Genomic DNA, 22,051 nt, shown 5'->3' with positions numbered 1-22,051 from the left:
GTCATGTGGGATAGAGATTGGAGTAGACAGGTTCTTTGACCGGCGTTGAGCAGCTTGAATAATTACCAACCCTGGTTTCGGATGTCATGTGAGACAAGCAGGTGAGTCTTTTGTAGATTTTTAATTTTCGTCAATCCTGGGAACAACCACTGTGACAGTAGATGGTGTTCATTATTTTAACTCCTTGCTCCCAAATACAATCCACTGTAGGGATTGCCCTAACTAATTTTTCTGGACTGCACTTAAAAATCATATAGAAAACAGTCTCATTGCTTAGCTGTGATTTGCCGTTGAAAACACAATTGTAAGGAAATGCCTCCTTGGCATGGGTACCCCCTGACTTTTTGCCTTTGCTGATGCCAAGTTATGATTTGAAAGTGTGTTGGGACCCTGCTAACCAGGCCCCAGCACCAGTGTTCTTTCCCTAAACTGTACCTTTGTCTCCACAATTGGCACACCCTGGCATCCAGATAAGCCCCTTGTAACTGGTACCCCTGGTACCAAGGGCCCTGATGCCAGGGAAGGTCTTTAAGGGCTGGAGCATGTCTTATGCCACCCTGGGAACCCCTCACTCAGCACAGACACACTGCTTGCCAGCTTGTGTGTGCTAGTGGGGATAAAAAGAGTAAGTCGACATGGCACTCCCCTCAGGGTGCCATGCCAACCTCACTGCCTATGCAGTATAGATAAGTCACCCCTCTAGCAGGCCTTACAGCCCTAAGGCAGGGTGCACTATACCATAGGTGAGGGCACCAGTGCATGAGCACTGTGCCCCTACAGTGTCTAAGCAAAACCTTAGACATTTTAAGTGCAGGGTAGCCATAAGAGTATATGGTCTGGGAGTCTGTCAAAAACGAACTCCACAGCTCCATAATGGCTACACTGAATACTGGGAAGTTTGGCACCAAACTTCTCAGAATAATAAACCCACACTGATGCCAGTGTTGGATTTATTAAAAAATGCACACAGAGGGCATCTTAGAGATACCCCCTGTATTTTACCCAATTGTTCAGTGCAGGACTGACTGGTCTGTGCCAGCCTGCTGCTGAGAGACGAGTTTCTGACCCCATGTGGTGAGAGCCTTTGTGCTCTCTGGGGACAGAAACAAAAGCCTGCTCTGGGTAGAGATGCTTCACACCTCCCCCTGCAGGAACTGTAACACCTAGCAGTGAGCCTCAAAGGTTCAGGCTTCGCGTTACAATGCCCCAGGGCACTCCAGCTAGTGGAGATGCCCGCCCCCTGGACACAGGCCCCACTTTTGGCGGCAAGTCCAGGAGAGATAATGAGAAAAACAAGGAGTCACCGGCCAGTCAGGACAGCCCCTAAGGTGTCCTGAGCTGAGGTGACTGACTTTTAGAAATCCTCCATCTTGCAGATGGAGGATTCCCCCAATAGGATTAGGGATGTACCCCCCTCCCCTCAGGGAGGAGGCACAAAGAGGGTGTACCCACCCTCAGGGCTAGTAGCCATTGGCTTCTAACCCCCCAGACCTAAACACGCCCTTAAATTTAGTATTTAAGGGCTCCCCAGAACCAAGGAACTCAGATTCCTGCAACCTAAGAAGAAGAGGACTGCTAAGCTGAAAAACCCTGCAGAGAAGACGGAGACACCAACTGCTTTGGCCCCAGCTCTACCGGCCTGTCTCCCTACTTCTAAAGACACTGCTCCAGCGACGCTCTCCCCAGGGACCAGCGACCTCTGAAGCCTCAGAGGACTGCCCTGCATCTAGAAGGACCAAGAACTCCCGAGGACAGCGGCTCTGTTCACCAAAGACTGCAACTTTGAAACAAAGAAGTAACTTTGAAACAACTTGCGTTTCCCGCCGGAAGCATGAGACTTGACACTCTGCACCCGATGCGCCCGGCTCGACTTGTGGAGAACAATCACTTCAGGGAGGACTCCCCGGCGACTGCGAGACCGTGAGTAGCCAGAGTTGCCCCCCCGAGCCCTCACAGCGACGCCTGCAGAGGGAATCCCGAGACTCCCCCTGACCGCGACTGCCTGCTTCTCAGATCCCGACGCCTGGTAAAGACTGCACCACTTTGACCTCTGCACCTGAGCTGCTGGTGTGGTAACTTTGGGGTTGCTCTGAACCCCCAACGGTGGGCTACCTTGGACCCAAACTTGAACCCCGTAGGTGGTTTACTTACCTGCAAAAACTCAGGAGACCGCATGCCTGTCAAAAACAAATTTTGTAGATAGTCTGACCAAGTTAAGGAAAGCATCAAAGTGGAAGTCCACAAGATGCTGGAATTGGGAGTCATTGAGCACTCAGACAGCCCCTGGGCCAGTCCAGTGGTCTTAGTCCTCAAACCTCACACCAAGGATGGCAAGAGAGACATGTTTTGTGTGGACTACAGAGGACTTAATTCTGTCACCAAGACAGATGCCCATCCCATTCCAAGACCAGATGAATTCATTGATAACTTGGGTGCTGCCAGATACTTAAGTACCTTTTGTCTTGACAGCAGGGTACTGGCAAATAAAAATGGCACCAGCCGCAAAAGAAAAGACCGCACTCTCCACACCTGATGGGCATTATCAGTTTACTGTAATGCCCTTTGGCTTAAAGAATCCCCCTGCAACCTTCCAAAGGTTGGTGAATCAAGTCCTTGCTGGCTTGGAGTCCTTTACTGCAGCTTATCTTGATGGTATTGCTGTCCTTAGCTCCAGCTGGCATGATCACCTGGTCCACCTGAAGAAGGTTTTGCAGGCCCTGCAAGCAGAAGGCCTCTCTATCAAGGCATCCAAATGTCAGATAGGGCAGGGAATTGTGGTTTACTTGGGACACCTTGTAGGTGGAGGCCAAGTTCAGCCACTCCAACCCAAAATCCAGACTATTCTGGACTGGGTAGCTCCAAAAACCCAGACTCATGTCAGGACATTCCTTGGCTTGACTGGTTACTATAGTTGGTTTGTGAAGGGATATGGATCCATAGTGACACCCCTCACAGAACTTACCTCTAAGAAAATGCCCAAGAAAGTAAATTGGACTATAGAATGCCAACAGGCCTTTGACACCCTGAAACAAGCAATGTGCACAGCACCAGTTCTCAAAGCTCCAGATTACTCTAAGCAGTTAATTGTGCAGACTGATGCCTCTGAACATGGGATAGGGGCAGTTTTGTCCCAAACAAATGATGATGGCCTTGACCAGCCTGTTGCTTTCATTAGCAGGTTACTTCCCAGGGAGCAGCGTTGGAGTGCCATTGAGATGGAGGCCTTTGCTGTGGTTTGGTCCCTGAAGAAGCTGAGACCATACCTGTTTGGTACTCACTTTGTAGTTCAGACTGACCACAGACCTCTCAGGTGGCTAATGCAAATGAAAGGTGAAAATCCTGAACTGTTGAGGTGGTCCATCTCCCTACAGGGAATGGGCTTTGTAGTGGAACACAGACCTGGGACTGCCCATGCCAATGCAGATGGCCTTTCCAGGTTCTTCCACTTTGAAAATGAAGAGAATCTTGGGAAAGGTTAGTCTCATCCTCTTTCGTTTGAGATGGGGGTGGGGGGGGGGTAAGGAAATGCCTCCTTGGCATGGTTACCCCCTGACTTTTTGACTTTGCTGATGCCAAGTTATGATTTGAAAGTGTGCTGGGACCCTGCTAACCAGGCCTCACCACCAGTGTTCTTTCCCTAAACTGTACCTTTGTCTCCTTAATTGGCACAACCTTGGCACCCAGGTAAGTCCCTTGTAACTGGTACTCCTAGTACCAAGTGCCCTGATGCCAGGGAAGGTCTCTAAGGGCTGCAGCATGTCTTATGCCACCCCAGGGACCCTGCACAAAGAGGGTGTAGCCACCCTCCGGGCTAGTAGCCATTGGCTACTAACCTCCCAGACCTAAACACCCCCCTAAATTGAGTATTTAGGGGCTCCCAGAACCAAGGAAGATAGATTCCTGCAACCTGAAGACGAAGAAGGACTGCTGACCTGAAGCCCTGCAGAGAAGGCGGAGACACCAACTGCTTTGGCCCCATCCCTACCGGCCTGTCTCCCCACTTCGAGAAAAACAGCAACAGCGACGAATCCCACAGGGTCAAGTGATCTCTGAAGCCTCAGAGGACTACCCTGCATCTAAAAGGACCAAGAAGCTCCAGACAACAGTGGCCCTGTTCAACAAAACTGCAACTTTACAACAAAGAAGCAACTTTGAAACAACACACGTTTCCTGCCGGAAGTGTGAGACTTTCCACTCTGCACCCGGCTCGACCTGTGGAAAACTAACTCTACAGGGAGGACTCCCCGGCGACTGCGAGCCCGTGAGTAGCCATAGTTGACATAGCTACTTACCTGCTGGCAGACTGGAACCGGGGCACCCCTATTTCCATTGAAGCCTATGTGTTTTGGGCACCACTTTGACCTCTGCACCTGACTGGCCCTGAGCTGCTGGTGTGGTAACTTTGGGGTTGCCTTGAACCCCCAACGGTGGGCTACCTTGGACCCAACTTTGAACCCTGTAAGTGCTTTACTTACCTGTGAACTTAACATTTACTTACCTCCCCCAGGAACTGTTGATTTTTTTGCACTGTCCACTTTTAAAATAGCTTATTGCCATTTTTGCCAAAACTGTACATGCTATTGTGATAATTCAAAGTTCCTAAGCTACCGGAGTGAAATACCTTTCATTTAAAGTATTGTTTGTAAATCTTGAACCTGTGGTTCTTAAAATAAACTAAGAAAATATCTTTTTCTATATAAAAACCTATTGGCCTGGAATTGTCTGAGTGTGTGTTCCTCACTTACTGCCTGTGTGTGTTCAACAAATGCTTGACACTACCCTCTGATAAGCCTACTGCTCGACCACACTACCACAAAGTATAGCATTATAATTATCTCTTTTTGCCACTATCTTACCTCTAAGGAGAACCCTTGGACTCTGTGCACACTATTTCTTACTTTGAAATAGTATATACAGAGCCAACTTCCTACAACAATGCCTCTTTCCATGAGTGTGCGGAACCCTCCAATGTCTGCCGGCGGAAAATCCACTGGTTGTAGTGCTTGAGGAGGTGGTGTTGGGATAAGGTAATCATCCCATTAGTTTGTCAAGGATTGAATGTCTTGAATCTCACCTTCCTTTCTGTCTACATCATCTTCAGATGATGGATCATCCCGAGGCAGCATGGCAATTGTGCCCTTGCAAATGTCCTCGGAGTGGCTGGTGGTGGCTTAGGTTGTGGTGACTTGGGTACAGGAGTTTGTGTACCTACAGATGATGATTGTGCTCCTCCTGCTGGTGTTGCAAGGCGCTTGTAATAGCCCTGAAGCATGCTTTGTAGATCCTGGACTGAGGCCACTGGATCCTGGACCATATTCTGTGGCGTTGAGCGAAGTGGTGGTTCTGTTCAGTGTATTGACCTGGATGTTCAGTATACTGCTGCCCTTGATAAACTGGTTCATAATATTTCCCCATCATCATCTTAATATTTTACATGCAACTCAGATGGACTCTGAGCTGCACCCAAAGAGCCTTGTTCATATTCTGAATTCTTAACTAGCAAGTGACTAAGTGGCAATGGTGACACCTTACTAGGCGAGGTAATCTCCTGACAAAGAATGTCTGGTGTAGAATGTAGTCTCGCTGTAGATGTCGTCAACAGTGGTGGCGACAGCATAGTCAAAATCAGCATGGTTGGTTTCTTAGGCCTTGTTTTGATTTACATATTTCTTCACTCGGTTGTGTGGTCAATTGTCTCCTCAACGAGGTCTTTGTCAACAGTTTCATTGTCGTCGACAGTGTTGGTACAGTTCCTGTTTGTAGGAAGTTGGCTCTGTATGTGCTATTTCAAAGTAAGGAATAGCATGCACAGAGTCCAAGGGTTCCCCTTAGAGGTAAAATAGTGGTAAAAATAGATAATACTAATGCTCTATTTTGTGGTAGTGTGGTCGAGCAGTAGGCTTATCCAAGGAGTAGTGTTAAGCATTTGTTGTACATACACATAGACAATAAATGAGGTACACACACTCAGAGACAAATCCAGCCAATAGGTTTTGTTATAGAAAAATATATTTTCTTAGTTTATTTTAAGAACCACAGGTTCAAATTCTACATGTAATATCTCATTCGAAAGGTATTGCAGGTAAGTACTTTAGGAACTTCAAATCATCAAAATTGCATGTATACTTTTCAAGTTATTCACAAATAGCTGTTTTAAAAGTGGACACTTAGTGCAATTTTCACAGTTCCTAGGGGAGGTAAGTATTTGTTAGGTTAACCAGGTAAGTAAGACACTTACAGGGCTTAGTTCTTGGTCCAAGGTAGCCCACCGTTGGGGGTTCAGGGCAACCCCAAAGTCACCACACCAGCAGCTCAGGGCCGGTCAGGTGCAGAGTTCAAAGTGGTGCCCAAAACACATAGGCTAGAATGGAGAGAAGGGGGTGCCCCGGTTCCGGTCTGCTTGCAGGTAAGTACCCGCGTCTTCGGAGGGCAGACCAGAGGGGTTTTGTAGGGCACCGGGGGGGACACAAGCCCACACAGAAATCTCACCCTCAGCAGCACGGGGGCGGCCGGGTGCAGTGTAGAAACAAGCGTCGGGTTCGCAATGTTAGTCTATGAGAGATCTCGGGATCTCTTCAGCGCTGCAGGCAGGCAAGGGGGGGATTCCTCGGGGAAACCTCCACTTGGGCAAGGGAGAGGGACTCCTGGGGGTCACTTCTCCAGTGAAAGTCCGGTCCTTCAGGTCCTGGGGGCTGCGGGTGCAGGGTCTCTCCCAGGCGTCGGGACTTTAGGTTCAAAGAGTCGCGGTCAGGGGAAGCCTCGGGTTTCCCTCTGCAGGCGGCGCTGTGGGGGCTCAGGGGGACAGGTTTTGGTACTCACAGTATCAGAGTAGTCCTGGGGTCCCTCCTGAGGTGTCGGATTTCCGCCAGCCGAGTCGGGGTCGCCGGGTGCAGTGTTGCAAGTCTCACGCTTCTTGCGGGGAGCTTGCAGGGTTCTTTAAAGCTGCTGGAAACAAAGTTGCAGCTTTTCTTGGAGCAGGTCCGCTGTCCTCGGGAGTTTCTTGTCTTTTCGAAGCAGGGGCAGTCCTCAGAGGATGTCGAGGTCGCTGGTCCCTTTGGAAGGCGTCGCTGGAGCAGGATCTTTGGAAGGCAGGAGACAGGCCGGTGAGTTTCTGGAGCCAAGGCAGTTGTCGTCTTCTGGTCTTCCTCTGCAGGGGTTTTTCAGCTAGGCAGTCCTTCTTCTTGTAGTTGCAGGAATCTAATTTTCTAGGGTTCAGGGTAGCCCTTAAATACTAAATTTAAGGGCGTGTTTAGGTCTGGGGGGTTAGTAGCCAATGGCTACTAGCCCTGAGGGTGGGTACACCCTCTTTGTGCCTCCTCCCAAGGGGAGGGGGTCACAATCCTAACCCTATTGGGGGAATCCTCCATCTGCAAGATGGAGGATTTCTAAAAGTTAGAGTCACTTCAGCTCAGGACACCTTAGGGGCTGTCCTGACTGGCCAGTGACTCCTCCTTGTTTTTCTCATTATTTTCTCCGGCCTTGCCGCCAAAAGTGGGGCCTGGCCGGAGGGGGCGGGCAACTCCACTAGCTGGAGTGTCCTGCTGGGTTGGCACAAAGGAGGTGAGCCTTTGAGGCTCACCGCCAGGTGTGACAATTCCTGCCTGGGGGAGGTGTTAGCATCTCCACCCAGTGCAGGCTTTGTTACTGGCCTCAGAGTGACAAAGGCACTCTCCCCATGGGGCCAGCAACATGTCTCGGTTTGTGGCAGGCTGCTAAAACTAGTCAGCCTACACAGATAGTCGGTTAAGTTTCAGGGGGCACCTCTAAGGTGCCCTCTGTGGTGTATTTTACAATAAAATGTACACTGGCATCAGTGTGCATTTATTGTGCTGAGAAGTTTGATACCAAACTTCCCAGTTTTCAGCGTAGCCATTATGGTGCTGTGGAGTTCGTGTTTGACAGACTCCCAGACCATATACTCTTATGGCTACCCTGCACTTACAATGTCTAAGGTTTTGTTTAGACACTGTAGGGGTACCATGCTCATGCACTGGTACCCTCACCTATGGTATAGTGCACCCTGCCTTAGGGCTGTAAGGCCTGCTAGAGGGGTGTCTTACCTATACTGCATAGGCAGTGAGAGGCTGGCATGGCACCCTGAGGGGAGTGCCATGTCGACTTACTCGTTTTGTCCTCACTAGCACACACAAGCTGGCAAGCAGTGTGTCTGTGCTGAGTGAGAGGTCTCCAGGGTGGCATAAGACATGCTGCAGCCCTTAGAGACCTTCCTTGGCATCAGGGCCCTTGGTACTAGAAGTACCAGTTACAAGGGACTTATCTGGATGCCAGGGTCTGCCAATTGTGGATACAAAAGTACAGGTTAGGGAAAACACTGGTGCTGGGGCCTGGTTAGCAGACCTCAGCACACTTTCAATTGTAAACATAGCATCAGCAAAGGCAAAAAGTCAGGGGGCAACCATGCCAAGGAGGCATTTCCTTACACTGTTGATGAGGTGGATGTCTACAAGGTGATTAGCAGCGGTCGCCGTGTTAATTTTCAGTGTTGCCAACAGCGTTATTGTTAACTGTTTTTCCAGTCGGTTTGTTGTCCCAAGACTAGTTCAGAGTAGTTCTTTGCAAGTTTTAGTGGCACTACTATATATGGTGTAGTAGCTCTGATCTAGATTCTGTCATATTTTCCTCCTGAGAGGAGCCTTTTAAACACTGATGGTGTGTCTTCTCTAAGGCTTTTCTGTGACCTATGGTGTGACCTCTCTCTTTTTGGATCTTGGTTGTGAGGCAACAGATTTCTCACTATCTTCCTCCTGAGAAACAGCAGCGGTTTTAGCTTTAGGCTTCTGAAGCCATAGCAAAAGCCTTCCTTCTCTATCTTTTAGAGTTTTGGTAGATAAAGTCCTGTAGATTTTACAATTTTAAACCTTGTAGACTGGATAGCGACAGTATATACATTCTTTATGAAGGCCTTCGGAACTCAGGTTCTTCTTTCCACAGGTCCCACGAGGTCTAAAGAGCCCTTTCAAGAGTTCTGACGTACTGGAACACAGCCAAAGAAATCTGGATATAATCAAATGTGAAGAACTGAGCAGAGCTCAAGGATACTCCCTCTCACACTATGTGTGGTAGAAAATCTGAGGGAAGATGCCTCTCCTGGGTGTATTTTAAAGGGTGCTGTGCTGGAGTTTGGTTCTTTCTAAATGTTGTGGATAAGCTATTTAAGTCTGTCTTTTGCCATTGTAAGCTGTGTTAATTACATCCACTGCTTTAGAATATACTGTGGGGCTCCCACCTCGACAACTGGGATGATTCAAGCATGTGATTCTATGAAAGATACTTCAGTACTGGAGAATTTTCCATGAACAGACAAACACATTCGCTTTCTGCTTTGAATGCCTTAAAAAATGTTGGTTATTTTACAAAATGTGTTTTCTCTCACTTGGTACCCCTACCAGTCCGCATTTGTCTGCCTTTCCACTGCCCTTTAACCTCTTATGTGCCCTGCTTGTTTTACAATGTATATTAACATTAAATACCAGCATGATTGTTGGCCAGTAAGATTGGGGATTATGAGCTTTAGATTTTCCTAATTACTCCCCTGCAAGCATCAACTACCGACTTACAAAGACATCCTCAACCTATTGCCCTCCTGTTTGCCTACTTGCTTTCAACTGAGCTCTGCAGGAGCTTGCTTGGTTCTACGGACCAACCAGAAATTTGAACTGATAAGAGCCTTGGTTATGAAGCAGCTGGAATGGCATAGCAGGCAATACTGTTACCCACGTAATAAAGCACTTGGTGAACCCAGCAGCTTGGCTGAGACTCTATCTCAAAAGGTGTAATAGCAAAAAGGCTCTTCTTAAAGTTCCTACACTCTTATCCATAGGTATCTAGAATCAAATTTGAGGTGTTCAGCATCATGTGTGAGCCTATTAAAATACTTGCAAGCTTCTTTGTGAAGCTATTCCATCCCTCAGTGCCTCCATTGAAGATCAAGACACATGGCTCTGCAACACCTTCAAACTTTACTGCAAGCAGAACGTATTCAACTGAGGTAGGTTGCAGAGACAGACCTGTTAATTACACCAAATAGACTTGCTCATGCCAATATAGGCATTGACCCATCTTCGTTACCAATCTGGACAAACCAACTTGCTGCAAAGGCAAAAAGAACTGAGCGCTCATGAGATGGGGATAGCAAGTTTGCACATACCATTTCTGCAAATGAGCACTCATAAATATCTGCCTAACACCATGCCAGTGGTTCAGAAGATGCCGTAAATGATCATGTACTCTACCACGATCATACTAACTTCAGCATTAAAACAATCTTTCTTTAGTCTTATGATAAGCCCTCCTTTACAGTTGACAGCCAAAGATTAAGGAGGAATTTTATAAAATGTAAAAAAAAAAAAAAAAAAAAGTTTTCTGCACCCGAAATTATGCCCATGCCAGGCAGTTTTTTGTAAGCCTCTCCTAAATAACCATTATTGCCTTGGTGAGAGTGACCATCCTTACTTAAGTCCTGCAAGTGTACTGCAACTGCATTCACTACATCACGTGGAATGCTAGTAGTCAGACCATCCATTTGTCCTTGACCTATAAAAATCATCCTCTTTTGGTAGTTTATTATATAATTGACCACAACAGGCTTCTACAACAAATCTTCAGAATCGAAAGGAAATTACTGAGCTGGGCCTGACCCTTCCTCAGTTATAGAAATAAGCAGTAATTGTAGGTCAGTATAAATCCATCACATTCCATCAACTACATGCCCTTTGGCCATAAGCATCTGAAAATTGAACCATTCTGTTGTACAACTATTAAAACCCTGACTACCAGTAGTGAAAATCCTCAAACAAAGGGGGTCCTAACTTGCACTAGCTTTGCTGGCACCACATAAAATCATGTATACAATTTAGTTTTTTTACATCATTGGCAGAGCTATTCATATTCATGTAATTATCCTGTATACAAGCTAATCTTCCTTAAAATCAATTGAGCAACAAGGACATTTCCAGCTTTGATGCTAGCGATGTTTTGAGCAAGCAAGACTACCTTGAGGGTGTGTTGAACTTTAAGGGTGCTGTCAATACCTTTAGGGCATCTCTCTAACAGAAAACAACCCTTTTCCCTAGAACCACTACCTCCTATTTCCATCCATAAGGCACCTGATGCAGTTTGTGCACAGGTGTCTGTCCCGCAGTGAAAGACACTAGTGCAAATAAAGCAAGCAGTAGTTGAAATGTGATAGAGCTTCTTTCCCTCTGTTGGCAACTTCCCTTCACCAGTCTTGTGGTCGTTTATTTATTTTTTTATTTTTTTATTTTTTTTACTGCACCTGTTATGTGATTCAGACAGGGGGCATATGCCCATTGTTTAGAATGCTGCAGAATTAGACCACATACTGGTTTTACCTGACTTAGACCCCAAGATGTCATATATCCTCCTTCTTATTGGCCAACTTGATGAACCAACCTTGCTCACTTCTTACACGGAAAGTTATTTAACTGCTTCCCACCCATATAATCTTTCTCTTCCTGCGCCTTACAGGTTTTAGATGGTTCATGCATGCATGCTTACAAACTAAATTCTATCCAGGCACACAGCAAGATGACTACAAAGTTAGAAAGGGAAACTGGTGTGATCCCGAGGATACATGCCCGTAATTGCATGTGTCACCCCCCACCCCCCTCCCCACCCCCACATTAAAAATGAGGGAAGTCTAAGTCTTTGCTCCAGCACCTTATTACAAATGTTTTAGCAAGTGCTGGTGTTAAACCAAGGACGCTTGTCCTCATTTGCGTGTGGGTCTGCCCCATGAAAATGAGGCAGTCCTTTGTGCCCACATGTGTAATATGGCGCCGGAGCAAAGGCTATGAGCAGGTACACTGACACTGTTCCACTTGGAGGTGGCACACTGCATGTGTCCGTGTCCCCCCAACCCTCACTGGTTCCCCTTGTAATAGAGGAGGGGGGCACCAGTTCCTATGGGGTGACAAGGATGGCATTGGTGTAATCCAGTAATTACTGCACACCTCAACTACCTTTTCCTTCATCTTTCTACCCCTGAATGCCTGCATATGTCATTAAGCTTCATATCTGCAAGAACTTTCTATTAAGTCCATGTCCACCTGTATGCACCTTTTGATTATGTACTAAGTTGAAGAGTGCCAACATCACTCACATGGTCTACAGCACTACAGAGGTTGTTGCCCATGAATTGCTTCATGTTAAGCATTTGTTTTGCATTGTAAAGCCCATATGACTTTGTTAAAGTTGTAGCAGCTATTCCAAGATTTACCTCTAGTATTAAGGAGTGATATCAACATTGGTTGGGGTTCATTAGGGGGAAGTGGTCAAGTGGTGTTTATAATGCAGTCGGTGGATGACTATTACCATTTCCAGCTTGTAAGTCGTGACCTGCTTTCTCATCCCCTGTAGATACGGACAAGGGCAATTTCTGCCAAAAGCATGACCATGGTGAGCCCACTCCAGCTGCTTCTGTTTGCCTCCAAAAAAGTAATGTCGGACGGGGAAATGGTGGTACTGGATGACTGGTAAGATTGTTAATTTAATAATGTGCATGAAGTACCTGAATTGCCTCTATTGACAAGGACACATTTGTGATGAATGGCTCATGCTGGAAAGGGCTGGTTTGAAATGTATATAGCTGGATAGGCTTCTAAGAAATCTTATTTTCTAGTGCTTTGCTTTAGCAAGCAGTAGTTAAAATGAGATAGTGCTCCTTTTTCTGCTTTTTACATTTCCCTGATGTAGGAAGCTGGCCTGGTGTGTGGTGGGTACCTATGGTACTTACACCTTTATACCATATCCCGGTATCCCTAATTAGTGTAGTGTAGCACTGTCTAGAAGCCAGGCTCTTTAGAGGCAGCTGTGGATGAGCAGCCAAGTCTTAATTTGGAGACATGCGAAGTTCATGCAATACCACTGTAGTCACACAGCACTTAAACACATGAAAGAATACACTCAGTGTTACAAAAATAAAGGAACTTTATTTTTGGAACACATCACCACAAAATACTAGACGGGTGACCCACCCTTAGGAGGTGAGTAATACACTAAATATATACACTAGTGATCGGAAACAGGCATAGAAAATAGTTCAAATAGTAATAATCAACAGTGACCCAAGGGGGAGCACAAACCATATACTAAAAAAAAAGGAATGCAAACAAGGTACCCCCACCTAGGTAAGTAAAATGTGTAGAGGGGAGCAGGAAGTACTAGAAAACCAAAGGTAACGCAGTACCCCCCAGCAGCTTGAAATGCCAGAGTAAAACACTGGATGTTCCCCAAACCACCCAAAAGGAGGAAAAAAAAAAAGGCACCCAGACAAGCCTGCAAGAAAATCAGTGGTGGATTTCTGAAGAAAGACCTGTGGAGAGAGGGGACCAAGTCCAAGAGGTACAGTGGAGTCCAAGAGGTACAGTGGAGTCCAAGAGGAGTAGAACTGATCACCCAGCTGTGGATGCAGGAGTTGGTCGACAGATGAACAGGTCAGCACTGCAGCCCTGGAGCCAGAGAAGAGTTCCTGCAGGATGCAGATGAAGTCCCACACTGGAAGGAAGATTGCAGATGGATGTTGATGCAGGAATTCCACCAACAAGCCTTGGCAAAGGCAAACCTGCGGTTAGTGGAAAAGAGGTGCTGCCAGAGACCAGCAAGGACCAGGTGTACGGAAATGCCTCCTTGGCATGGTTACCCCCTGACTTTTTGCCTTTGCTGATGCCAAGTTATGATTTGAAAGTGTGCTGAGGCCTGCTAATCAGGCCCCAGCACCAGTGTTCTTTCCCTAACCTGTACCTTTGTTTCCAAAATTGGCACACCCTGTCATCCAGGTAAGTCCCTTGTAACTGGTACCCCTGGTACCAAGGGCCCTGATGCCAGGGAAGGTCTCTAAGGGCTGCAGCATATCTTATGCCACCCTGGAGACCCTTCACTCAGCACAGACACACTGCTTGCCAGCTTGTGTGTGCTGATGGGGCGAAAACGAGTCCTCAGGGTGCCATGCCAAACTCACACTGCCTATGGCATAGATAGATTACCCCTCAAGCAGGCCTTACAGCCCTAAGGCAGGGTGCACTATACCATAGGTGAGGGCACCAGTGCATGAGCACTGTGCCCCTACAGTGTCTAAGCAAAACCCTAGACATTGTAAGTGCAGGGTAGCCATAAGAGTATATGGTCTGGGAGTCTGTCAAACACCAACTCCACAGCACCATAATGGCTACACTGAAAACTGTGAAGTTTGGTATCAAACTTCTCAGCACAATAAATGCACACTGATGCCAGTGTACATTTTATTGTAAAATACACCCCAGAGGGCACCTTAGAGATGCCCTCTGAAACCTTAACCAACTACCCGTGTAGGCTGACTGGTTTTAGCAACCTGCCACACTCGAGACATGTTGCTGGCCACATGGGGAGAGTGCCTTTGTCACTCTGTGGCTAGTAACAAAGCCTGCACTGGGTGGAGATGCTTATCACCTCCCCCTTGCAGGAGCTGTAACACCTGGCGGTGAGCCTCAAAGGCTCACCCCCTTTGTTACAGCACCACAGGGCATTCCAGCTAGCGGAGTTGCCCGCCCCCTCCGGCCACGGCCCCACGTTTGGCGGCAAGGTCGGAGGAGATAATGAGAAAAACAAGGATGAGTCTCTGGCCAGTCAGGACAGCCCTCCTAAGGTGTCCTGAGCTGAGGTGACTCTGACTTTTAGAAATCCTCTGTAGGATGTTGGCTCTGTATGTGCTATTTCAAAGTAAGGAATAGCATGCACAGAGTCCAAGGGTTCCCCTTAGAGGTAAAATAGTGGTAAAAAGAGATAACACTAATGCTCTATTTTGTGGTAGTGTGGTCGAGCAGTAGGCTTATCCAAGGAGTAGTGTTAAGCATTTGTTGTACATACACATAGACAATAAATGAGGTACACACACTCGGAGACAAATCCAGCCAATAGGTTTTGTTATAGAAAAATATATTTTCTTAGTTTATTTTAAGAACCACAGGTTCAAATTTAACATGTAATATCTTGTTTGAAAGGTATTGCAGGTAAGTACATTAGGAACTTTGAATCATTTCAATTGCATGTATACTTTTCAAGTTATTCACAAATAGCTACTTTAAAAGTGGACACTTAGTGCAATTTTCACAGTTCCTGGGGGAGGTAAGTTTTTATTAGTTTTACCAGGTAAGTAAGACACTTACAGGGTTCAGTTCTTGGTCCAAGGTAGCCCACCGTTGGGGGTTCAGAGCAACCCCAAAGTCACCACACCAGCAGCTCAGGGCCGGTCAGGTGCAGAGTTCAAAGTGGTGCCCAAAACGCATAGTCTAGAATGGAGAGAAGGGGGTGCCCCGGTTCCGGTCTGCTTGCAGGTAAGTACCCGCGTCTTCGGAGGGCAGACCAGGGGGGTTTTGTAGGGCACCGGGGGGGACACAAGCCCACACAGAAATTTCGCCCTCAGCAGCGCGGGGGCGGCCGGGTGCAGTGCAGAAACAAGCGTCGGGTTTGCAATGTTAGTCAATGAGAGATCAAGGGATCTCTTCAGCGCTGCAGGCAGGCAAGGGGGGGCTTCCTCGGGGAAACCTCCACTTGGGCAAGGGAGAGGGACTCCTGGGGGTCACTTCTGCAGTGAAAGTCCGGTCCTTCAGGTCCTGGGGGCTGCGGGTGCAGGGTCTTTTCCAGGCGTCGGGACTTAGGTTTCAGAGAGTCGCGGTCAGGGGAAGCCTCGGGATTCCCTCTGCAGGCGGCGCTGTGGGGGCTCAGGGGGGACAGGTTTTGGTACTCACAGTCGTAGAGTAGTCCGGGGGTCCTCCCTGAGGTGTTGGTTCTCCACCAGCCGAGTCAGGGTCGCCGGGTGCAGTGTTGCAAGTCTCACGCTTCTTGCGGGGAGTTGCAGGGTTCTTTAAAGATGCTTCTTGAAACAAAGTTGCAGTCTTTTTGGAGCAGGTCCGCTGTCCTCGGGAGTTTCTTGTCTTTTTCGAAGCCGGGCAGTCCTCAGAGGATTCAGAGGTCGCTGGTCCCTTTGGAAGGCGTCGCTGGAGCAGAGTTCTTTGGAAGGCAGGAGACAGGCCGGTGAGTTTCTGGAGCCAAGGCAGTTGTTGTCTTCTGGTCTTCCTCTGCAGGGGTTTTCAGCTAGGCAGTCCTTCTTCTTGTTGTTGCAGGAATCTAATGTTCGATGGCATCTGTCGCTGTAGATATGCATGTTCTGCAATAGCTCGCCATCTGGTGTTGGGCCGGAGTGTTACAAGTTGTTTTTCTTCGAAGAAGTCTTTCGAGTCACGGGACCGAGTGACTCCTCCTTTTGTCTCCATTGCGCATGGGCGTCGACTCCATCTTCGATTGTTTTTTTTCCGCCATCGGGTTCGGACGTGTTCCTGTCGCTCCGAGTTCCGGAACGGAAAATTAGCTAATTTCGGAAGATTTTCGTCGGTATTGTTGCGTTCGGGATCGGCGTACTTACATTCAACACCGCATCGAAGATCGAAGAGCTCCGGTGCCCTTCGGGGTAGTTTTTCGATCCTCTGTCGGGGCCTGGTCGGCCCGACCGCGTGCTGAAGAACGCCGATGGAACGGACCCCGTTTCGTTTCTGCCCCAAATGCCACAATAAATACCCCTACACAGACCAACACTTGGTCTGCAACCTGTGCCTGTCACCTGAGCACAGCGAAGACACCTGCGAGGCCTGTCGTGCGTTCCGGTCCCGAAAAACACTCCGAGACCGTCGAGTCAGAAGACTTCAGATGGCGTCCGCACCGACAGCCCAACGGGAGTTCGAGGAACAGGAAGAGGAAGGTACCTTCTCGATCCAAGACTCAGACTCCGAAGGATTCGACGATACACAAACCGTGAGTAAGACGTCGAAAACCACACAGAGAAACATTTACAAGGCCCAGGGGACGCCACTGCCACCAGGCCATGGCTCGATCCATAAATTCGGTGACCGACCGTCGGCACCGAAAAAGGCCCAAACAGTGCCGAGATCGTCCGACTCCGGTCGAGACACCGGCACGCAGCCTTCTCGGGACCGAGAAAGTGCTGGAGACAAGCCTCGACACCGAGATGCCGGTGTGGACACGGCTCGACGCCGAGACAGCGGCACCGAAACAGATCGACGCCGAGAGGTTTCGGCCCCGAAAAGGAAAAAAGTCACCTCGGAGCCGAAAAAACACGCAGACAAAGTTTCGATGCCGAAACAAACTGCAAGCGACCCAGCTTCAGGCTCTTATACAGAAGAGCACTCGCTAACCTCCCAAATGCAGAAGCATAGGTTTGAGGAAGAGCTACAAGCAACTGATGTGGACCATACGCAAAAGCGTATCTTCATTCAGCAGGGGACAGGAAAAATAAGCACCCTTCCCCCCATTAGGAGAAAGAGGAGGTTGGAGTTCCAGACGGAACAAACACCACAACCAAAAGTGGTGAAAAGAGTTACACCACCACCCTCTCCTCCGCCCGTGATTGACGTTTCACCAGCACAAACTCCATCACACTCCCCAGCTCACACCACCATGAGCCAGGGTGACCAAGATCAGGACGCATGGGACCTATACGACGCCCCAGTGTCAGATAACAGCCCGGAGGCATACCCTACAAAGCCATCTCCACCAGAAGACAGCACCGCGTACTCTCAGGTGGTGGCTAGAGCAGCACAATATCACAATGTAAGCCTCCACTCAGAACAGGTCGAGGATGATTTCTTGTTCAACACACTCTCCTCCACCCACAGCTCATACCAAAGCCTGCCTATGCTCCCTGGTATGCTCCGGCACGCAAAAGACATATTTAAGGAGCCGGTCAAAAGTAGGGCAATCACACCAAGGGTGGAAAAAAAGTATAAGCCGCCTCCTACGGACCCGGTTTTCATCACTACACAGCTGCCACCAGACTCTGTTGTTGTAGGAGCAGCTAGGAAAAGGGCCAACTCCCACACATCTGGAGATGCACCACCCCCAGATAAAGAAAGCCGCAAGTTCGATGCAGCTGGTAAGAGAGTCGCAGCACAAGCTGCAAACCAGTGGCGCATCGCGAACTCCCAGGCACTACTTGCGCGCTATGACAGAGCCCACTGGGACGAGATGCAACATCTCATTGAACATCTGCCCAAGGACTTACAAAATAGGGCAAAGCAAGTGGTCGAGGAAGGACAGACCATTTCCAACAACCAGATCCGCTCCTCCATGGACGCTGCAGATACAGCTGCACGGACAATTAATACATCTGTAACTATCAGAAGGCATGCATGGCTCCGAACGTCTGGATTTAAACCAGAGATTCAACAAGCAGTTCTCAATATGCCTTTTAATGAAAAAGAACTGTTCGGTCCAGAAGTGGACACAGCGATTGAGAAACTCAAAAAAGATACGGACACTGCCAAAGCCATGGGCGCACTCTACTCCCCGCAGAGCAGAGGGAATTACAGCACATTCCGTAAAACGCCCTTTCGAGGGGGGTTTCGAGGTCAAAGCACACAAGCCAGCACCTCACAAGCCACACCGTCCAGTTACCAGGGACAGTATAGAGGAGGTTTTCGGGGACAATATAGAGGAGGGCAATTCCCTAGAAATAGAGGAAGATTTCAAAGCCCCAAAGCCCCTACTACTAAACAGTGACTCACAGGTCACTCACCCCCTCCACACAACACCAGTGGGGGGAAGAATAGGTCATTATTACAAAGCATGGGAGGAAATCACTACAGACACTTGGGTTCTAGCAATTATCCAACATGGTTATTGCATAGAATTTCTACAATTCCCTCCAAACATACCACCAAAAGCACAAAATTTAACAACACACCATTCCAATCTCCTGGAGATAGAAGTGCAGGCACTATTGCAAAAGAATGCAATCGAATTAGTGCCAAACACACAAATAAACACAGGAGTTTACTCACTGTACTTTCTGATACCAAAGAAGGACAAAACACTGAGACCAATCCTAGACCTCAGAGTAGTGAACACTTTCATCAAATCAGACCACTTCCACATGGTCACACTACAAGAAGTATTGCCATTGCTAAAACTGCACGACTACATGGCAACTTTAGACCTCAAGGATGCTTATTTCCATATACCAATACACCCATCGCACAGGAAATACCTAAGGTTTGTATTCAAAGGAATACATTACCAATTCAAGGTACTGCCTTTCGGATTAACAACCGCACCAAGAGTCTTTACCAAATGTCTAGCGGTAGTCGCAGCACACATAAGAAGGCAGCAGATACATGTGTTCCCATATCTAGACGACTGGCTAATCAAGGCCCATTCGTTAATAGAGTGCTCAAATCACACAAATCATATCATACAAACCCTCTTCAAACTAGGGTTCACCGTCAATTTCACAAAATCCAAAATTCTGCCACGCAAGGTACAACAATACCTGGGAGCCATAATAGACACATCAAAAGGAGTAGCCACTCCAAGTCCACAAAGAATTCAAAATTTCAACACCATCATACAACGCATGTATCCAACACAAAAGATACAAGCAAAGATGGTATTACAACTCCTAGGCATGATGTCATCATGCATAGCCATTGTCCCAAACGCAAGACTGCACATGAGGCCCTTACAACAATGCCTAGCATCACAGTGGTCTCAAGCACAGGGTCACCTTCTAGATCTGGTGTTAATAGACCGCCAAACTTACCTCTCGCTTCTGTGGTGGAACAACATAAATTTAAACAAGGGGCGGCCTTTCCAAGACCCAGTGCCACAATACGTAATAACAGATGCTTCCATGACAGGGTGGGGAGCACACCTCGATCAACACAGCATACAAGGACAATGGAACGTACATCAAACAAAACTGCATATCAATCACCTAGAACTTCTAGCAGTTTTTCAAGCACTAAAAGCTTTCCAACCAATAATAGTTCACAAATACATTCTCGTCAAAACAGACAACAATGTATTATCTAAACAAGCAGGGGGGGACGCACTCCACGCAGTTAAGCCTGCTAGCACAAAAAATTTGGCATTGGGCAATTCACAACCAAATTCGCCTAATTGCACAGTTTATACCAGGGATACAAAATCAACTCGCAGACAATCTCTCTCGAGATCACCAACAGGTCCACGAATGGGAAATTCACCCCCAAATTCTGAACACTTATTTCAAACTCTGGGGAACACCTCAGATAGACTTGTTTGCGACAAGGGAGAACGCAAAATGCCAAAACTTCGCATCCAGATACCCACACAAACAATCCCAAAGCAATACCCTATGGATGAACTGGTCAGGGATATTTGCTTACGCTTTTCCTCCTCTCCCTCTCCTTCCTTACCTGGTAAACAAACTCAGTCAAAGCAAACTCAAACTCATATTGATAGCACCAACTTGGGCAAGGCAACCCTGGTACACAACGCTGCTAGACCTATCAGTGGTACCCTGCATCCAATTGCCCAACAGGCCAGATCTGTTGACACAGCACAACCAAAAGATCAGACACCCAGATCCAGCATCGCTGAATCTAGCAATCTGGCTCCTGAAATCCTAGAATTCGGGCACTTACAACTTACCCAAGAATGTATGGAAGTCATAAAACAAGCAAGAAGGCCATCCACCAGGCACTGCTATGCAAGTAAATGGAAGAGGTTTGTTTGCTACTGCCATATTAATCAAATACAACCATTACACACAACTCCAGAACATGTAGTGGGTTACTTGCTTCACTTACAAAAATCTAACCTAGCTTTCTCTTCCATTAAGATTCACCTTGCAGCAATATCTGCATACCTGCAAACTACCTATTCAACTTCCCTATATAAAATACCAGTCATTAAAGCATTCATGGAGGGCCTTAGGATAATTATACCACCAAGAACACTACCTGTTCCTTCATGGAACCTAAATGTTGTCCTAACTAGACTTATGGGTCCACCTTTTGAACCCATGCACTCCTGCGACATACAGTTCCTAACCTGGAAGGTGGCATTTCTCATCGCCATTACTTCCCTAAGAAGAGTAAGCGAGATTCAGGCGTTTACTATACAGGAACCTTTTATACAACTACACAAAAATAAAGTCGTCCTAAGGACCAATCCTAAATTTTTGCCAAAGGTTATTTCACCGTTCCATCTAAATCAAACAGTGGAACTTCCAGTGTTCTTTCCACAGCCAGATACCGTAGCTGAAAGGGCACTACATACATTAGATGTCAAAAGAGCATTAATGTATTACATTGACAGAACAAAAAACATCAGAAAGACTAAACAACTCTTTATTGCATTTCAAAAACCTCACGCAGGAAACCCAATTTCAAAACAAGGTATAGCCAGATGGATAGTTAAATGCATCCAAATCTGCTACCTTAAAGATAAACGACAGCTGCCCATTACACCAAGGGCACACTCAACCAGAAAGAAAGGTGCTACCATGGCCTTTCTAGGAAACATCCCAATGCAAGAAATATGTAAGGCAGCCACATGGTCTACGCCTCACACATTCACCAAGCACTACTGTGTAGACGTGTTATCCGCACAACAAGCCACAGTAGGTCAAGCCGTATTAAGGACATTATTTCAGACTACTTCCACTCCTACAGGCTGATCCACCGCTTTTGGGGAAATAACTGCTTACTAGTCTATGCAGAACATGCGTATCTACAGCGACAGATGCCACCGAACTGAAAATGTCACTTACCCAGTGTACATCTGTTCGTGGCATCAGTCGCAGTAGATTCGCATGTGCCCACCCGCCTCCCCGGGAGCCTGTAGCAGTTTGGAAGTTACCTTCAATTATTTATATATGTATCATCTCAACCTTAAATAGGTGCATACTTAGTCACTCCATTGCATGGGCACTATTACTACAATTCAACTCCTACCTCACCCTCTGCGGGGGAAAAACAATCGAAGATGGAGTCGACGCCCATGCGCAATGGAGACAAAAGGAGGAGTCACTCGGTCCCGTGACTCGAAAGACTTCTTCGAAGAAAAACAACTTGTAACACTCCGGCCCAACACCAGATGGCGAGCTATTGCAGAACATGCAAATCTACTGCGACTGATGCCACGAACAGATGTACACTGGGTAAGTGACATTTTCATTTCTAGGGTTCAGGGTAGCCCT

General features: G+C 47.4%; 1 protein-coding gene across 4 annotated transcripts in view; it reads left to right on the top strand.

The window, feature by feature from the left end:
• DHX9 (DExH-box helicase 9) overlaps positions 1 to 22,051 on the top strand; it is a 226,517-nt gene that overhangs the window by 129,328 nt on the left and 75,138 nt on the right. For all 4 annotated transcript variants that reach the window (XM_069232052.1, XM_069232050.1, XM_069232051.1 and 1 more), the window contains one exon: positions 12,400 to 12,515. In XM_069232052.1, the coding sequence (XP_069088153.1) occupies positions 12,400 to 12,515 (116 nt within the window). The remainder of the gene's footprint in view (positions 1 to 12,399; positions 12,516 to 22,051) is intronic.

The sequence above is a fragment of the Pleurodeles waltl genome, chromosome 4_2 (genome assembly GCF_031143425.1).
Source record: "Pleurodeles waltl isolate 20211129_DDA chromosome 4_2, aPleWal1.hap1.20221129, whole genome shotgun sequence".
Lineage (NCBI taxonomy): Eukaryota > Metazoa > Chordata > Amphibia > Caudata > Salamandridae > Pleurodeles > Pleurodeles waltl.
The sequence above is the reverse complement of the archived record's forward strand: the minus strand, read 5'-3'. Positions and strand labels throughout refer to the sequence as shown.